This window comes from Alligator sinensis, unplaced genomic scaffold, assembly GCF_000455745.1.
Source record: "Alligator sinensis unplaced genomic scaffold, ASM45574v1 scaffold61_1, whole genome shotgun sequence".
Taxonomy (NCBI): domain Eukaryota; kingdom Metazoa; phylum Chordata; order Crocodylia; family Alligatoridae; genus Alligator; species Alligator sinensis.
In genome coordinates this window covers 842,671-862,368 of record NW_005841986.1, presented here as the reverse complement: position 1 = coordinate 862,368, position 19,698 = coordinate 842,671, and the positions used below count along the sequence as shown (strand labels likewise).

General features: G+C 49.1%; 1 protein-coding gene across 1 annotated transcript in view; it reads left to right on the top strand.

The window, feature by feature from the left end:
• The window catches only part of ARL3 (ADP ribosylation factor like GTPase 3), a 30,736-nt gene extending 11,044 nt beyond the window's left edge, over window positions 1-19,692 (top strand). Inside the window, exons 3-6 of the mRNA XM_014518828.2 lie at window positions 7-123; window positions 9,504-9,554; window positions 11,624-11,809; window positions 18,639-19,692. Of these exons, the coding sequence (XP_014374314.1) occupies window positions 7-123; window positions 9,504-9,554; window positions 11,624-11,809; window positions 18,639-18,686 (402 nt within the window). The 3' untranslated portion in view covers window positions 18,687-19,692. The remainder of the gene's footprint in view (window positions 1-6; window positions 124-9,503; window positions 9,555-11,623; window positions 11,810-18,638) is intronic.
• The last annotated feature ends 6 nt before the right edge of the window (window positions 19,693-19,698 follow it).

Here is a 19,698-nt window from a genome sequence, read left to right as displayed (position 1 = left end):
TTGCAGGGCTTTAACATTAAAAGCGTACAGTCCCAAGGCTTCAAGCTGAACGTCTGGGACATAGGCGGACAAAGGAAGATCCGGCCGTACTGGAGGAACTATTTTGAAAACACTGATGTCCTTGTGAGTATTAACCACGACTGAGTGCTACATGAACATACGGGCTTTCCACGTTGTCAGCCAGAAAGTCGGGCAGCAGCACCATTGCGGGTCTTACATGAATCGTTCGGAACAGTTCAACAAGCGGCGGGGAAGGGAGAGGGGGGCATTTGCAGAAAGATCTCTGCTTATTCATAACATCTGCAGCACAGTGCACTGGACCCACACCCACACTTCTTGTGCCAGTCTCATTAAAATAGCATATTGTTTCCCAACACGTACTAGTTCACATCTGTAGTGCTTCCCATTGGGGAATTTCAAGGCATGTTACAGCTGCTAATGAACTCAGCCTCCCACAGTGAGGTAGGTCATTTTACAGTCCTGGGGGGTGGGGGCACTGAGGCACAGAAAAGTTGAATGACTTGTCCAAGGTCTGACAGGAAAGCATGCAGGAGGGGAGTTCATCTCTCCCAAGTGAGTGCTTCTATTGTACGACTTATGTTCCTTTACAGATTGATGCTTGTAAAGAGTCTCAGCTAAATGCTTAATTGTAATGGAGGGTTGTTACACTTAGAGCGGATGGCACAGTCTCAAAGTGCTGTATAGGTAAAGTTAAATAGCGCCTCCAAAATGCAGCTGCTTCTGAACAGAGGCAACAGCTGTGCAGGAGTCTGCGTAAGAAGGAAGGGGGAAAAATCCTGAGCAAGGGCACTGCGGCAAACCTCCCATTTGAACAGAGGTTCTTTGAGGTCCATCCAGATCAGTGGGGACCTCTGATCTTGAAACCTCATTTAAAAGATCCACACACATTGACCTGCTTGCCCCTTTAACTTACCCCGATAGAAGGGATCCTAGAATCATAGAAAATGAGGGCTGGATGGAGCCTCAGAAGGTCACACCTGAATTTCAAGACAAGATCATCCCTTTCTAAACCAATCTTAGACAAGTGTTTTTCTAACCCAGGGTTTCTCAGACCCGTTGGACACAGAGCCGTGCCCCCCTCCCCCCCAGAAAATGCCAGCTCTTAGCTTTCATTTCATTTTTGACTACGGAAAAATGAGAGAGCAATTCCTCTGTAGCAAAGAACTGAGAAGGATCACACCAGGTCAGAATGGTTTTGACACTCTGGGTTCCTATTTGAAATCTCTGAGTTTATCATGTGAACCGCGCATATCACCTGCTAGCACTAATATTGAGCTACATCCTGCAATGTGTTTAAAAGGATCTCACTGCACCGCAGGGAACCTTAACAACCTGCTTGAGAGTCACCGAGTTAAAAACTTCACCAGCCACCCACTATCAGGCATAATGCTACAGATATCACCTTAACTTACTATAGGTAAAGCAGGGGAACAAGGGCACTGTCGGTGTGCTGTCTCTGCAAGGACAAGGAGGAGTTAAAATATGCTCAAGCAATCCAAGGAAGAGGATCATGCCACCACTGCTGCAGAGCAGGGTGCAAACCCCACGCCAGTCCATGTAGATCTAACTGTGGGATAAAATTTCTTCCTGATCCCAAGGGTAGTGATTGGTCTGACCCCAAGCAGAGGGGCAAGACCCTCTAGCCTGGAACCTCCGGCCTTGGTCCCAGCAGGAGCATTGGCACAACCCAGTCAAAAATCCCCAGCCTGGCTGCAGCCAGCACCTAATATTTCTGAGGAAGGCAAAACCAAATGCTGACACCTGTAGCAACGCAAAGTGAATATCTTCCTTCTTGGCCCCATGTAGTAACCTGCAAAGCCTGGATGCACAAGAAAAAACAAACACCCTCTGTTCTCTGTGACCTGGGAACAGCAAGCAAGACTCCACACATCACGCCCCCCAAGTGTGATTCAGCCAGGAAGGGAAATGGGAAGTCCAGCAAGGCTAGGAAATCTAACAGCCTTTTTGATCCATAATGATCAGGGATCTTGGTTTTCTTCGATTTTAAAAAAATCCTCAATTTTTGGATTAAAAAAACCCCAAATCCACATTTTTTCCATGATCAAAATGAAACACCACTATATCTATCTATCTAGCTATAGTGTTTTATTTTAATAATGGAAAAATGTGGATTTTGGGTTATTTTTTTAAGATGAAAATTGGGGATTTTTTTTAATCAGAGAAAAACCAGGATCCTTGCTAATGATCATCTATAGAGGGACACTCAGGAAAGTGGATCCCAGTTAATTAAAGGCTGTACTTAAAAGTGGATTAGTTTAAACGGCATTAAACCCCCGTGTGGACAGATTTTCAGAGTCAGCTTGAATTCCATCTTCCAAAGTGAAATAAAATAACTTGGATTAAACAACTTTAATTCTGAATAAGCATATCCACACATGGCTGGAATACAGGCTGATTGACTTAAGTCACATTAAAAGTTAATCTGAATAACTTTTCCTGAGTGTATACAAGAATCAGTCTGTTCACCAGTCCTTTATATGAGGTACTGATTTGCTTTCCAATCATTAAGCGTCAGCTCTGCCCCTGTTGTCACTCCACCCAGATCAAGAGATGAGCCCCTCTCACCTGTTTGAGTTAGGGGCAGAGAGCTGTTTGAGATCTGGCTAAAACCAGATGGTAGTGAGGCAGGTGAAGTGGGGAGGGGAGAGGGCTCTAGCAGAGAGCATACAGCTCTTAACACCTGTCATTTATCAATGGCCTAGCATTTCTGGCTGTAATTTCTGGCTCTGTAACACACCAGCCTGGCACTTGAGATGAGCTGAGATGCTCTAGAGGACAATCTGCAAATGCAGGCCTTGGCCATCTTGTATTTTTCTATTGTCTGGCACTGTTTGTTCCATTGGTCTGTCTAGAGGTCATTGGTGAGGGCTCAGCTCATGCTGGAGAAATAAATTCACCTGAATGCTAGGTCATTGCTTTCATCACCATTTTCCACGTGGGAAAACTGAAGCAGAGAGGTGGAAAGCAGCCTGCCAGTGTACACACAGCATGCCTTGCATCAATCTAAGCTCTTCGGGAACATCGATTTATTCTGTGGTCATACAGTGTCTAGAGATCACAGTCAGCAATTGGGACTTCTAGGGGCTACTGTAGTACAAAATACAAAGCCAACAGTGTGGTTAGAAAGAGACCCTGCAACCTTATTTCTCTCTGCTGCACTGGAACTGCTGAACTACACCATCTTTCAGCGTAACACGCTAAAGAGCTGCACGCCTCAGCATCTGTGTAATGCACGGGGGACACGGCAGTCAGCGTTCCAATACAAAGGTTTCTCTGCATTAGATGATTCATGTTTTAAACACGGGGTGGGGGGTTGGGGTTAAGCTGAGGAGGCAGTATAGGAAAGGCAGGGTGCTATGTTACATGACCACAGCAGAGTCTCAGCCACTTGCCTTCCTGAAGAAAAACCACACAAGAGAGGTGACAAGGGGAGAGAGACCTGCCCACATAAAGCTGATGGAAAAGGGGGTCCCTTCTGCAGTGAAGGGTTTGAACCAACATAGGTAGCCTCCTCCCACCAAGGCAGCGGGGGCACAGAACACAGCCTTGGTGCAATACGATCACGCAGGGCTCAGCTGTGGTTCTGCATGTGGAGAGCAAGTGCATAAGTCAGCCATGCAAAGCAGCAGTGAGGAGCCCTTGCTGGCTACAGCCAACACTCAATGTCTGCAAGAGGCAATGAATGCACTGCAAAGGCAAGGCTGCCAAGGCCAAGTCACAGCCCTTCAAATCCTCTGGTTTTCTTCTGTCAGCCTTGTAGCAGTGGCTTAACACCCACTCTTCCTACAAGGGAAGGGAGAGGGGGACCCTGTCTTCCTCAACCAGAACAGTACAAGGCCTTTGGCAGGGGTAGCACAGGAATGGGCAGCGGGGAAGTGGCTGGTGGGAGTTTGACATCGGGTGTAGCAGCAGTGTCGCAGTGGGCACTGTGTCACACACTGCAGACTGAGCAGCGGTGTCACTCCCAGACCAAGGAGGTGCCCCGCACAAACATGGCTGGGGGAAGGCATAAAATGAATGCACGCAGCTTCCTCCCAGTCACCTGCTCAGGGGTTTACCTGGGAGACCCTCCGCTGAGCAGGACTTTGTGCATGGCACATCGTCATCACCAACACCCACATCTGCCATCAGCAGGGAGGGTGTAGCCCCCTTGCTCCAGCCCTGGATTTGAGCCCTCTCCTTTAGAAGAGCACCTAAAAATGCAGGGAAAATGCCATTCTCAGCTGTGCAGATACAGCCCCTACATTGCTGATTTAAACTGCAGACTTGTGCTGCAGAGTCCACATCCTCCATTACAGGAGCCAGGGAGTACGGAGGCGAGATGAGGTGCTGTTCCCAGGAGACCTGCCCCAGCTCCATCCTGACCGAGGGGGAGGGTCCTCCAAAAGCCTTTATAAAGCCCGAAGTGATTGCGCCCTTCAGTCAGTGCAGGTGTGTTTGAATGGGAGCTCACTCCGTGCCACACACCTGGGCACTTGGAAGCCTCCCCAGTGCAAATAAGGTGTGTGTATCTGGGTGATTGCGCATTCAGGCATGCACCTGCAGCTCTTTGGCTCGTTGTTGTCTGTGTGGGAAGAAAGCACTCTGCATGTGCTTGCTGCCTTCGCCTCGTGCTACACAACATGGCGTTTGCCTGCAGCACTGCTGTGTCAGACATTAATCTGGTCAGATCTCTGCAGCTGGGCTTGGGGGAGCTGTGGGAGAAAGGCCCGGTGATTCAGCAAGGGGCATTCTTCCTTCTGAGCCCTGAACAACTGTTCTCCGCTGCTGCAGAAGGCAACATGAAACAACAGCTGTAAACTGCAGCCAAGCAGGCTTAGGATTAGATCTCAGGAATAATTTCCTTCCTGTCAGAGCAGTGAGGCAGTAGAATAGACCCCCAGGGAAGTGGGGCAGTCCTCTTCGTTGGAGGTGTCTGAACAGGGATGATTTAGGCAGCATCTTGCATTCATGCAAGGGGTTGGATCAGGTGACTAGGTTCCTGCGATGCCCCAGCGTGGCGAGAGGGGCTGTGCTGGTGCTGGGCCTGGGTGAGCAGCAAAGCTTAGTTCACTACATGTCACTAAACAGCCAAAGGCAGGTTTTGCTGGTGCATTTTGGCTTGGCCAAATCGAACCTCGGGAGATGACGTCCTGTTCTGGATTCTAGTCATTTCCGCTTCTTGTCTTAACGACACCAAAGCTCAGCTCTTCCACTTCTGGGCAAGTGCACTTACGCCAATGCAGGGGCATCCTGTTTGGCAGGCGTGCCACAGATTAGCCCTGCACCCTCCCCGAGTGCCATGCCTATCTCCTTCCCCTGCCTTATCTACTGCTGTGCTTCCTGTTCCTTAGTCTGTGCTCCCTGCCTTATCTCCTGCTCTGCCTTCTGCTTCCTGCCCTGTCTGCCTTTTTGCTCCCTCCCTGATCTGTCATGTGCTGCACACATGCCGCTTGTGCCACGGATCGACCATCCCTAGCTTACACCATCCCTTACCAACATGCAGTATCCCTGTCACAGAAGGACCTGGAAACCTGAGGCAGTAAAGCAGCGGTTCTCAAGCTTTTAGACTCGAGCCATCCCTTAGAAAACGCCAGCTCTTAGTTTTGACTTGTTTTTGACTATAGAAAAATAATAAATAGAGCAGTTCTGCAAAGAACTCAGAAAGACCACAACTGGACAGAGTGTTTTTAACGCTACAGATTTCTATTTGCAATCTTGCTGGTTTATCGTGAGAATCAGGTTTACACACCTAACAGTGCTACATTGCACGGCACCCTTAAAAGGATCTCAAGAACTAGAGAAGGTCCAGAGAAGGGCAGCAAGGATGATGAGGGCTATGGAGGGGCTTCCACATAAGGAGAGACTGATGAGTCCAATGTTCAGTTTAGCAAAGAGACACTTGAAGGGGAACATGAGAAGGGTTTGCAAAATACTCAGTGGTGAAGAGAAAGTCAGTAGGGATTTATTCTTTACTCTCTATCACCAGACAAGAAATAGGGGTCACAACGTGAAAGTAGGAGGCAGTAAGTTTGAAACCAACACCAGGACATGCTTTTTCATTCAGCGTGGCATTCAAGGGTGGAGCTTATTGCCACCAGCTGTGCTGCAAGCTGAGTGTTCAGCCAGATTCACAAGGGATTGGACACGTTCTTGGACGAAAGGGGCATCAGTAGCGATTAAGCATGAAGGGAGGGATACAGCCTCTGTAAACTTAACCTTAAATGCTGGAGGAAGCAAGTGAGAGAGGAACAGTGGAGAAAACAACTGCGGTCAGACCCAGGTTACTCTCCCTTTCCGCATCCACTCTTTGCCACTGTGGGACACAAGGGGCTGGGTAAGATGGACCCACGGCCTGACCCAGTAAATGGCAGTTCTTAGGGCACCCCCGGGTGCTGCAGCCCCCTGTTTGAGTCATTGCAGGCGAGAGAAAATGTCTGCACAAGAAGGCCGTTCCAACCTTTAATAAACACTGCTGTTCAGAGTTCCCTTTTTTCACTGTTCTGTCTAGATTAGCCTGGAAGGGCCGAGTCTCCGGCCGAGACTGCCAGCAGGAATGCCATTTATCTTGCAAGTGGTTGGGTGCTGTGGGCATCTATTCCCTGGAAACCAGCCTCCTTCCACGGAAGCCACCGCACAGCTGTCAAATAACATCCTAGCAATTTCCAGTCATTACTGACTGGGAAACACTGCAGGTCTCCTCAGCCAGCCAGCCCACACGCCCTCTCCCCTGCTTCCCTGTCTTTCAGGGTATGGACAGACAACGCAATTTTACTGGTGGCATTCAACCTGTTTAAAAAATGGAGAGAGCAGATGGCATCAACTCCTAAACCAGGGTAGCTTTGCTCCTGAAGGGACCAGGGTAAAAGTCCATTGATATCAGTTACACTGGTGTAGGTGTTGCATCTCCACTTCCATGCCAGGATAAGCTGTTTGCTTCTTTGCCAAAAAACAGAAGATACCATAATAGCTGCCCATGATGTGCTGCTACCCCAGGATAACCACACACGCCTCTGTACCTGATCTCAGCATCATTTACAGGGTTGTGCATACAAACCATATAAATTACACTGGGATAGGCCTATCATCATTTATTCACCTACCTACCTACCCATGAACTGTGAGTCTTTCAGCTTTCTCTAGTGTGCCCATGATTGGATCACATTGATTTGAGTCAGCATAATCCCTCCTGCATTATACAGCAGGCAAACCCAGAGGCTCCACCTTTATTGAACCCTCCTGATTATTTAAAATGATTCTGCAGCTTTAAGTGCATTAGCAATAAAGACGGCGCAGTCCAGACGGAGGGGAGGAGCTGTCTGTACTAAATGAATATCCAGCAAATTTCATCCTTCTCTGGTACTGCCGCTTTACCTGCACCCAGGGATTTCCATACCAAGCTCTGAGTTTTTCCAGGAAAGAAATCGGCAAATTCAGTGCTAGAGAAAGGTGCTGAATTGATCAACCTTGTCCAAAAAAACAGGTACAACACAGGAGGGCGTTTCCACACGTGCATTTACGCTGGTTTAAATTTACTGTGCAGTAAGTGGGAATAGGCCGGCATCTACACGTGCGGGCATTAAAGTGCATTAACGCTTTGTGTGGACTGATTTGGGACTAAAGCTCGTCACAAGTCAGTCCACACCCACAGGGTTACTGTGCAGTAAGACAACTACACATGCATTATTGTGCAGTTACTAATTGGGAATAAAGTTGATACTTGCGTGGTGCAGGTATCAACTTTATGCTCAAATCGGCGTACGTCACCATATTTACCGTACAGTATGGGCGCGCGTGTGTAGACGTGCCCATACTGCACAGTAATTTCGGTTAGTGGGTAGTAAATGCACGTGCATAGATGCACCCAGGCAGTAGCAGTGCAAACTTCACTTCTGCTGTTCCTTGCTGAAGTGCCCCAGCCCTGCCCTGCCCTGGAAAGGCATGCAACCCCCATGACAGTTAGTCCTTCATCTGACAGCCACTCCCTTTGTTGTGGTGGATCATCTGAAGGTGGAGACCTGGCTGCCAGGAGGCAGCATGTTTTCCTGGGCTGAATTTAGGGGTGGAAGACGATCTGAATCCTGATCCTACCGCCAGCTCCTTTTCTGACACTAGCATGTCGCAGCCTGCTCTCCCCAGCTGTAATGCAGCTCCCCTTCGTTTTTTGAGCTATTGAGAGAATTAGCTGATGGTTGCACAGTGCATGAAATGTGTGCATCTCTAAGCATAAGGAATGTTATTTGGAACTGGTTTCGATTCATTTGATAGACTAGCTCTGTATAGTTCAATGCTTTCCAGATGTCTTCTCATTAGTAAGCTAAGGAAATACAGACTAGATGAAACTACTGTGAGGGGGATATGTAACTGGTTGGGTCATCGTGCTGTACAAATAGCCATCAATGGCTCAATGTCTACTTGGGAGGAGGTATCAAACAAGGTTCCCTAAGGGCCTGTCCTGGGTATAGTACTGTTTAATATATCTTCATTGACAATTTGGAAGATAGGATTGGGTGCACACTTGGCAAATTTACGATGACGCCAAGCTGGGTGGAGTTGCAGGCACTCTGGAGAGTTAGGATTCAGAGTGAGCTCAGTAAACCCAAAAAAGTTTCAAAAATTCTTCAAATAAAATTCAACAGGGACAAGTGCAAAGAACAATCGCATGCACAAATACAGACTGGGGAAGGAGGACTGGCTAGGCTGCAGTACTACAGAAAATGACCTGCAGGTTATAGGGGACTGTAAGTTGAATGTGAACCAACAGTGTGTTCTTGTTGCAAAATAAATAGCATACTAGGCTGCAGTAATAGAAATGTCACTTGCAAGTCAAGGGAAAATGATCCTTCTGCACTATTTGGCACTGGCGAGGCCTTACCTACAGCACTGTGTCCAGTTTGGGCATCTCACTTCCAAAAATACGTGGACAAAGTCTAGCAGAGAGCAGCAAACATGATTAGAGGTTGGAGAAATATGACTTATGTGGGAAGGCTGAAAGAACTAGGATTATTGATGCTGGAGAAGAGAAGAATGAATGGGCTACGGGGAGTGAATTTGATAACAGTCTTCAAATACCTGAAGCATAGCTATAAAAAGGAGGGTGATAGACTGTTTTCTCTGGCCACAGAGGACAGAACAAGGGGCAATGGTCTTAAATTGCTCCAAGGAAAATTCAGATTGGATGTTAGACTTTTATCACTATGAGGGTGGTTAAGCATTGGAACAGATTACCTAGAGAAGTAGTGCAGTGTCCTTCCTTGGAAATTTAAGAGCAGGTTAGACAAATACTTGCCTAGGTTGGTTTAGTCAAGAATGATCCTTCAGTTGGGGTCAGACTAGATTACCTCTTGAGGGCTCTTCCAGCCATACTACTCCTATAAATTAAGTAACAACGCCCTTGCCCCTCGCATCATTTCTGGACCATCACAGCTACAACATCAATCTTCCACTTCTGTAAATTAATACCCTCCCCTGCATCTTTACAGATCTATGTCATCGACAGCGCAGATAGAAAGAGGTTTGAAGAAACGGGTCAGGTACGTAACCTCTGTCCAACTCTTTGACGTTATCATGTTCCTTATGCACGTTAGGAAGATGCTTTGGTGGTTTGTGATAAAGACTTACATTTCCTGGGGGGCTCTCCCTTCAGCTTGCTTTGCTGTGGCACACAAAGCACAGATCACTTTGGTAGGTGAGAACTAAGGGAAATAAGGAGTCTTATTCCCTCAAATTAATTGAATATGAACAAAAGGAAGCACATTTTGAAAACCCACACCTCTTAAAGGCCTTTGAGCCTTGCCAGAACAAGACCTCAAGGAATCTCATTTTCTTCTCTAAAAAGTTTTAAAAGCAATCACAGTGACTCGATCATCTCTGGAACACAATTGAAAAAAAAAGGCAAGGACTCTGTAAGTGAGGCGGGCTGGGAAACATGAATTCCAGCGCGTGAACAATTTTGAGGTTTCCTAATTTGTCTGTGTTCCATTGAGAACCCAGCCGAGGCCTCTCTGAATCGCTTGAGACAGGCAGGCCAACCTCACCCACTGCCCAGCCCAGAATAGCCAGATCCCAGCGGTTGAGGCGTCTTTCTGTGATGTGGTAGGCTTAGATTTAAGTGCCTGGCTCAGAGTAAGCGCTTGAACCTGGCTCTCCCATCTCCACCCGGCTCTTGGCTGCTCTGGGGAGTCTCTCTCTCTGTCTCTCCTGTTGGAGCTGCTCCATTTCACATAAATAATTATTCCTCAGGCCAAAGAGAGGAAGACTAGTTCTAGCATAGGAAAGCGAGGGCACTCGCCTAAGCCAAGCCGGCCAGGAACTGAAACGTGGGATGCTCGTACCCCCAGTGTATGCCCTCACTCAGTTTGGCCAAATTGATGCATCCCCACACAGTTCCAGTTTTGATGAATCAGCCTCTTCAGCCAGAAAAGAAACAAACACATTTTGTCAAAAAATTCCCAGCCAGCTCTATTTATATCTTGATTCTGTTTTGCCCTGGTTTCCAAACCAAGCAAGCAGATTGCTGTTGTGGGCTAGAATCTGATTTGTGATGCAGCATGGTCTCTGCTACTGCATTCATTAAACCCAAAGGTTTCACAGTAACTACATGTTCGTAGAAGATGCCAGGCCAGTATCCATGGAAAGTAAAGCCCCAGCAATGAGACAGGTACTTCAGGGAAGTTATACAGCTGTGTAGGTCCCCCCCCAACAATTTACCAGGGTCCAGAGGCTTGACATACATCCTGCATCATATTCATTCAGATCTCAGCTCCTTTATCAAGACTGCTGTGCGTGTTGCACCAGCTGTGTTAGCTTGGTCACAAGGACAGATGCTTATTAAGAAGTGAAATGGGATTGCCTGCTCTGAGTTCAGATTAAGTTTTTGCCCAGCTTCCAGACATTCAGGTCTAATAGCTGTGGATTCACGGTACATCCAGACCCTGCCCTAGGAGCAGCAGACTGTTTTCAGCTGCGAGCCAGTCAACCCTAAGATCCCACGCAACATTGTGCCATGCACGTAGGACTACAGTCTGGCCAATAAAACCGCTCCCGGCCTGGCCTGCAGCTATTCCCTTCCTTTAATAGGTATCAGCTTCCTTTTGGAAGGGAGATTCTTACATCTGAAGCAGAGTTTCCCGATTTGAATCGCAGTTCAGAAAACTTGGGACAAAAACCAAAGCTCGTTACTAGCATCATCATAAATCTATTAGGGCGAGAACCACCTGGTTTCTAGGACATGAGTCAGACTAACACCAGGCAGACTCTTGGAGACAGCCAATTTACATGGGGTTTTTGCTGCATCATCAGTCTTGGTCTCCAGGGAGCAGGGATTGGCAAAGCACAGAGTTTTAGCCTGTAAACCGGCAGCTAATTTCAGACTAAGCTGAAGCCTTTCGTAACCTGTAATTGAAAGAACTTGCTTGTGGACCTCGGGCCCCTGTGATTGCAGACACTCTTGCTATTTGGTAAGGAGATCTGGGCTTTGCTGAAAGGCTGCCTTCCAACATTTGCCCTAAATATAATTCTAATTAGAGACAACCTCTGGTGGTGGAAGGGTTTGGTTTTTTTTTCATCTCCCTTCCCCCTAACTCCCTTTTAAATGATACAGGAGCTGGCTGAGCTCTTGGATGAGGAAAAGCTCAGCGGAGTCCCCGTGCTCATCTTCGCTAACAAGCAGGATTTGCTCACGGCTGCCCCTGCCTCCGAGATCGCCGAGGGACTGAACCTGCACACAATCCGCGACAGAGTCTGGCAGATCCAATCGTGTTCGGCCCTCACAGGAGAGGGAGTGCAGGTGAGGGGACAGGGCGGGCTGGATCTTCCCTTGTGCCTTACCGTCTGTCTGTAGGGGGTTAATGAAGAGAACCCAGGTGGTTTCTCTGGCCCAGTCTACAGTGCAAGTGCTACCAGGTAGCAGGTACCACGCAGGTAAAAGCAGCACGACACGGCTGAAACTGTTGACAAGGCTGCGTCGCATTCAGGAATCAAGGCTGAATTGCGTTTTTAATCAAGTTGGGTGCTATAACCACCTCCCCGGTCCTGCCACACAGTAGCTTGCACTGCAAACAGGACCTGCGCCAATTCAGTTGCACTCTCGAGGCTTTGTGCCTTAGCAAAATACTTGCAGTGTCATGACCCAAGCGCTCTGGAGGATGCTTGCCCCCAACAGAACACAACCTTCCTTTTCCAAAAGAAACAGACTCAGGAAAATACTGGTCTTCATCTCACGTTCGGTAAAAGCTTGTTTCTGCGGCATAGACTGGACAGTGCCCTTCTGAGGGCTGGGGTTTGTTCGGCTAAGTTAGAAATTCAGCCACCTTTGCAACCAACCTAGTGAAACATTGCAGGCCTGAAATCTTTATTGTGAAGCAGTGCTGTTCCAGGACAGCATAACATCACACTATCACCATAGGTAGGGTGATGATTTTGTGCCTTTCAATGCCTGTTATTCAAGCATGAGCTACTCTTGAAGGAACAAGGCGCAAAAAAGGAACGTGGGCTTGTATTTCAGATGTTTAAATGGATCTTTGGTCACCTCCTCCCGTTCCCCTGGCTTATGCCCACTTTATACTGTTCCAAGTCAGTCTTCCTTTCTCCTTGCACACCCCCCCTCATCTGGGAAATAACAGGCAAGGAATGCACGAGGAGGGGAGAGGACAAAGTGCTCCAAAATTAGGAGTTTCATCTTGAAGCCTCAGTTGAGAAATGTTTCCCTCCCAATCCAATCCAGAATCGCCTGCCTGCTTCCGCACTGTGTGCTGTTTCTCAGGCTTTCCAGTTCACAAGCAATGCATCTGTATCTAACTAACACAGCAAACGCCCCCGTCTAACACAATCTAGCCTCAAAGTAAAATCTAATCCCATGCTTCTTCCCAGATAGCAGAGGACAGCAGCCAAGGCATTAAGTATCTGCAGACTGAGGCGTTTTGTTCATCGCCGTCATCAAAGTCAAATAGCATTCCACTTCGTCACCCCCATCTGCTCTTACCCTAAAAGATGGTGGTTTATTACAGCAGTGTTTGTCCGGCAGGGGCTGGCAAAGCAGAAACTGCTTGTAGCTCCTTGAGCAGATAACCACTCCCCTTGCAAATGAGCCCAAGCACTTCAGTTTCCCAGCAATCCAGCCTGCATCACATCCAGCCAAGCTCTTTCCATGGCCAGGAAACTTTCTGATCAGTGATATTTCGGGCTGTGGCAAAACTATGGCGAGAATTTTCTTCCACCGTTAGCGTAGGAAGAGATCATTCATCCAGGTTTAGCCTCAGAGAGCATAACATCCTTAAACAATAACTTGTTTAAAGGCCAGGATTAAAAAAAGAGAACAGGAACATGCCACCTCTTCCCAACACTGCTCCAAGGCAAGCTGTACTTTCCGTCCCCTTCCTCTGCTGTAAGAACCTCTCAGAAAATCCAGAGCTTAGCCACAGAAAAATAAAGAGAGAGAGGTAGGTAGGCATGTAAATGAGAATGCGACAAGCCAAGAATCATCAGATCCTTGGAATGAAAGCAAAAGAACGAGGGCATGAACCATTGCTGCCAGCACGCTGCAGCACCCAGGGGTGAACTGCGCAGATGGGGCCGGTGAATTGGGTTAAGAAGAGAGATGGTCTTCTGCGAAGAGTGCAGACAGGACCTGAATTTAGAGGGAGCGAGTTTTGCAGGGGCTGCAAGGAAGAACAACGAGCAAGGATAAATAATGGCAATAAACGAAGGAGAAATAGTTTGAAGGTCATTTAATTAGTTTAGCTGATAGCGCCATAATGTATAGAGTTGGGTAGTTAAGACTGGGGATTTCAAGGTTAATGAGATTAGATTATGGTTAATAGAATGATATAAATTTAGAGAATTTAACTATTACTTGAAATAGGTTATTTAATAAAAATGTTAATCAAGGAGGGAATCCACCTTGTCTTCTCATCCTTTAGCATTAACCTTTTGGGACCGGAGAACTTCCTGAGAAAGGTCCAAACAGTGATGGCTGGGTTGAATGGAGTGCCCCGTGTTATTCTCCTGAAACCCCAAAACAGCTTGTTTTTTCTTCTGAAGAACAAGCGTCATCAGTTCCTCGCCCTCTCCCCCACGCCGTAGCTCTGTCATCCGTTTAATTAATCAGACTTTATGGCAATATTGAAAGAGAGGGATCTCCAGTGCACTGCAACTGAATTTGAAGGAGGCTCACACTTCAGTCTAACGTCCTAATTCAGAGCTAGTTAGGAAAGGAAAAAAAACAGATGTCCCTAGCAGACTGGACTCCATCTCGCGGTCTGGAGTAAAGGCTTGCAGTTTGGACAGCGGTGTTCGGTTCGACATACCACGGAATCAGAATAATAGACACTGTGGAGTAAGTGACCTGAGGCACAGATTGAGGGAGTAATTGATCCTGGTGACAGATACAAGAGAAGGGCAAGGGAACTGTTGCCTCGCAGCCATCCTTCGTTGGGGTTTGGACTCTTGGGGATTGCATTTTGATACCGTGCATCTAACAGCAGGTGAAAATCGTATGCCCTGTGTTACGTTGCCCCATCAAAGCTACACCAGGAAAAAATGAAGCAGGAGGTAATTAGAGCAGCCCTGAAATAGCTCTAGCTTGATTGGCCCCTAAAGATTATGGGAGGTGGAAAGACGGCTTGTAGCCACCTCTGCCTGCCTCCTTTTCTCAGCTGCCCTGAACTCTCAACCGGCGCAGCCGGCGCTACGTGAATGCTATGGCCAGGACGCGTCACACGGGCAAGACCAGCATTGCTCTTAAACAGCCCCCCAACAGCACAACGTAGCTAACCAGCCTGAACGGCGGCTTAGCAAACCAGTGATCATCCATGTTTTAATCACGTTAGCCGCCAACTCAAAATGCATCGAGTCCGTCTTCGGATAACAGCAACTGTAAGAGAGCAGGCAGCCAGCAGCTGGGGTAAGAGGCCGTGGCTCGACATTAGGAGCAGAGTCTTGTGATATTTCATTTGGAGGCAAGGAGGAGAGTCACTGCAGCTGTGTCAGAAATACAGGACACCAGGGGTCTGAAGGGAGATGTCCATCTGGCAGCAGTCTGGACATTTTGCTTTGGGATGTCTTTTAAGGGCCAGCGCGATGGCAGAAGCAGCAAGGGGACGACAGGAAGGAAGGGTTCACAGATAAAAGCTGAACCTGCTGGAGATGGAGAGTTTTGAATTCTCTGACCCCATACAGGATGATGTAAAGGGGTTAAACCTCGCTGCCCTTTATTTCACGACTGGGGGGCAGAAGTTTGTCGCCTCGCCTGCACGACAAGCTAAACCAGGGCAGCTTAAATCAGAAGGGTTTTATGGGGAGGAAGGGACCCATCTGCTTGTGTTCAGAGTTGTCTGGCTTGGCGGTTAAAACTAGGGAGCAGGTAACACAGAGTTTGAAGCAAGTGGGGTGCAGGTGGGGGTTGGTTAATCCCAACCTGCACCAGCCCCAGTTACTCTAGCAGCGCCCACCATCCTCTCCCAGCGCGCCTCCCACCACGGCACCCCACGATATTCCAGCATCTGCTCTGTCCTCGGCACAGAGCCGCCGGACACAGCGGTCAGCAGTTCCCATCAGTGTCCTTTGCCCTCATGACCAATATATAGGATTTGAACTCAGCTGTCCAGAAGGGGGGAAATCCTGGGTTTTCAGTTAACCCTGTGGTTACCCGAACTCTCTCTAGCAACAGAGAGAACCAAATCCAAAAGGGAGTCTAAATCTCTTCTTGGCCAAGGGTTCACACTTAATATCTCCTTGAGCTTGGCATGCTAATGCCACACTCACGCTCATCCTTCAAATAACCGCTCACGGTAAATCACGCCGCTTCTGAACACAGCAGTGCGAGGGCATTTATTATTTATGCTTTGTATCGCGTAGTCGCACAGACCCAAACGGTCCGTTTCGCAAGGAGCCGTTGTTAAATATGCCGAGGCAAGAAAGCATAAAGACAAACGGAGACAGGGACACCGTTCGTTGCTAAACCTGCCGCGGGTTCGGCCCCGTCTTCTAGACCTGCCTCTTTCCTCTCCTCACCCTGCTCCTTCCCCTGCTGACGGAGGAGCTTCTCCCCCTTGCATTTCTCCATGGAGCGCAGCCCATCACAGATCCGAGCCCCGACCCTTGTCCTGCACCTCTCCCTCCCGTTGTATTTCCCCATCAGCAAAATATGCTCAGCTGCTGCTTGCCTAAAGGACGCCATCCACAGTGAAGCTGCCTTGGAAGCATAAGGATGCCCTTATCGTAGGTGGCCACTAGCCAGTTACTTTGCTCTCATGTCTGACAGCGCTAACACTGTCTTTTCTTAGCAGCTCCCCTTCGTCGTCTCCCCCTCACCGCCAACCAACTAGATATCGAACGTGGTTTTCTTGTGAATTAACTCATGCCCGAGAACGGTTTTAAAGCCGTTCCTGCTTGCAAAGTGAGGTGACCCAATTCCGCATCTCAAGCCCATCTGGAGTTCACCTTTCTTCTCTCGTAGCGCATTGTCATTCTTTCGCCCTCGTTATACGCTTGATGCAGCCAGGCTCCCAGCCATGGTAAATCCCATCATAAACTCTGCTTTATGACCCTCGCCTCTCCGGTAGTAAAAACGGCTTGCCTTTCCCCTTCCCCAGCTCCCTAATGGCAGCGGGCGGAGTTTTAATCACTGTAAATTCAGGTTCTGGTCAGATTAGCTGGGAGATAGGATGCGTGTTTGTTGTTTTGCAGTGATGTATTGTTTATGGGATTACTGCGCTGAATAGCAGAGGGTGTCAGCTGATATTTATTACTTTAAGCTGTCTCAGCTGTTCTCGTTCAGCAAATAAACCCACATTCAAAATGAATGAGGGGCTCTGCTTGCCTTGTATGCCATAATGTGTGCAAATGTGATTATTGCTTCAGAGGCAGGGGAAACGGGAATCTTTTTTATTTTTTTTTTACCTCTTTGCAAGCGAACTGCACAGATCTCTAGAGAGGGCTACGGAGCCAGGGCCTCACCGTTGCTCCTTCCAGCCCCACGGCAAACCTGCAGCTGCCCCCACGCAGCGAATCCTTCTCTAACAGCGCCAAGCTTCAAATCCCACTACCGATCACTGAAAGCATTGTGCGTTTTACACGCAGGTTAGCCGTGCCGGCGGAAAGCTGGAACACAAAAGCTGTGGGGCCTTTGAATGAGTCTACCTTACGACTTCCCACCCTCCCCCTGCTTTTGCTCCTAGGATTTCAGGCCATTTGTTTTGCGCTGATCCCTGCTGCAGCACTAAATACAAATTGAGAGACCCTGCCGGAGGGTAGATTTAGAGATATTATTAGAGGTGTGCGTGTGTCCTCATTGTAAACTGATGTGGCTTGGTTGCTTGGCTTGGTTTTTTAATATAACGTTGCAACAAGGGTCAGTTTGGCTTGTGACTAATCCCCAGCCGAAGAGCTGTCCAGGGACACTGCTTTTTGCAGGCGGGATCCTCTGTCTGCTCTGTTAACCCCAGGGGATTCCTGCTCTTATTTCAGCTCGTTAGCCATTAGGTACATAAGGGCTACCGTCTTTCCGGCCGAGGGCCAGAGCAGACTGCACAGAGCCGACCGGCACTTTTCCACTCTCCAAAAGGAGGGGTTGTTGCTTTGTGCCAAGAGGCACCAGCTCTTGGGGCCGTCCCTCTGCGCCGGCTCGAGGAGCGAGAGACCAGGAATTCAAACCCCACCCTGCGCCCGGACAGCGGAGGGTGATTAATGGGTGGCTTAAACGGCCCGTAGGGCTGTGTTTGGAAGATCGAACAGCATAGCAAGCCAGGGAGACAACTTACGCTCTCTGGGTGGGGTTCTCTGCTCTCTCGCGGCAGCTCCCAGCTCACATCTGCTTTGTCCGGAAATCCAGAGGGCCCTGCCTGGGACAGCGCCACTGGAGGCAGCTGTCCCACAGGGGCAAGCTGGGTGACCGTTTAGACAGTGCACGAGTCCAAGGAGAAGGTGCTCTCATAGCTGGGTTTATTTGCAGGGCGAGTGGGCCAGCAGCTGCCTTTCAGCAGGGCGCTCTATTCCTGGACCCTCCTTGCCTGGCCGCCCAGCCCTCCCACCATGCCTGCAGGATGGAGAAGTGTTACTGCTCCCATGCTGTAGACGGGGAAGTGATTGAGCCTAGGTCCTTCAATAGCCCCCGTATCAGAAAACCTCAGCAGGGCAAGGGGCCAGCTCTGCTGTAGGGCCAGACACTGAGGTGCACTAAGGGACCTGCCAGCGGTCACAGAGCAGGTGTTAAGCCCAGGTCCCCATGCCCCAGCTGGCACCTTGGCCATCGGTCTGCCCATCCTTCCTCAGGAACAGGCATGCAGAAGGATGAGGGCGCTGGCCCGAGGTTACACAAACCTTATGTAGCTGCACATCCTTCATCTGCTCCTGTAGCTCAACTGCCTAGCGGTCCTTCCTCTAAGGGGTCGCACCCCAACACTTCTCACCCCTGCCCTGCTGTAGCCATGCTCGGACAGCATCCAGCGGCCAAAGAGACTGTAACAATTGACACCAAGCATTTTAGGGGCCGAGCGTGGAGGACCCCAGTAGCCGTTTGCCCAGTGATACAAGAGTGGGGGGGGAGTAGGTAGGTGGCCAGACCCCTTTTTTCCACGCCCAACTAACGCTGCCTTTCTGTGTCTGCGTTCTGTCCGAAGGACGGCATGAACTGGGTCTGCAAAAACGTCAACGCCAAGAAGAAATAAAATAAAGCGCAGCGAGTTGCGTGGACGCCGGTGGAGCTGCGGGAGGCACGAGTCTGTCCTGAAAACACTAATTTGCTGCTTTCTGACCAAATGTTTTTCCATCTGTGCACAGCTACAGCTGTTAAAAGGGAACCACAGTTAAACCGATTGCTGGAATTGGAACTCGACCTGCTCTTTAGCCTATTCTTTTGCCCAATAAAGGAATTGCAATTCTCCATCCCCCCCCCCCCGCCCCTCCCCCGTGCATAAATAGTATTAAATGTCTAATTAGAAAATGAGTTCTTGACCAGAAGCAAGGCTGCGATTCGGTTTAGGGCAGGCCGGTGGGTTCAGGGGAGGGGGCTGCTTTCTAGGGGCTGAGATAAGGACGCATCTCAGTGCACTCACAGGAGCTGCAATCACTCAAGGCATTCTCAGGTGTCAGCGAGAGCTTTTCCCGGTGACAGATGAGTTGCTGTGTTACCATGCGGTTAGCTAACAGGTAGACGCCGAGGCATTGCGTGTAACACAGGTAGAAGTCACGCACAATCTGCTGTGCCCTATAGCCATAACTGGGGACTTCTCTCTTAACAAGGCGCAGTCGCAGGGTGCTCCCCCCCCCGACGCCCAGAGGTGGGAAAGGAGCGCAAAACCCACGCCCGTGACCATTTAAAGAGGAGGAAGAGAAGCAGGGGTGGCATTTCTCTCAGCCAAAGCAGAAGGCAGCGTTTCCCCTAGAGCTGGCAGGAACTTGTGCAGCCAACTTGAGCATAGCAGCGGGTTGCTCTGCTTGTGAAATTAGTCCTGGTGTCATACAAGCCCTTCTGGTCTTCCAGTGCCCTCCAGGTGACTGCAGCGAAGCACAATTCATGCCCTCCTCGTATTCTGCAAAGATAGAGCTCGTAGACGTGGTCCCGGCTTTCCTCCGTAAATCTGTACAACACGTTCTCTGGCCTCCTCTGATGTCCTTTTTTCATGTCCGGAGCTGCTCTGGGCGTGCCCCGCCGTGGGGACTTGGTGCGCTCGCAAGCAG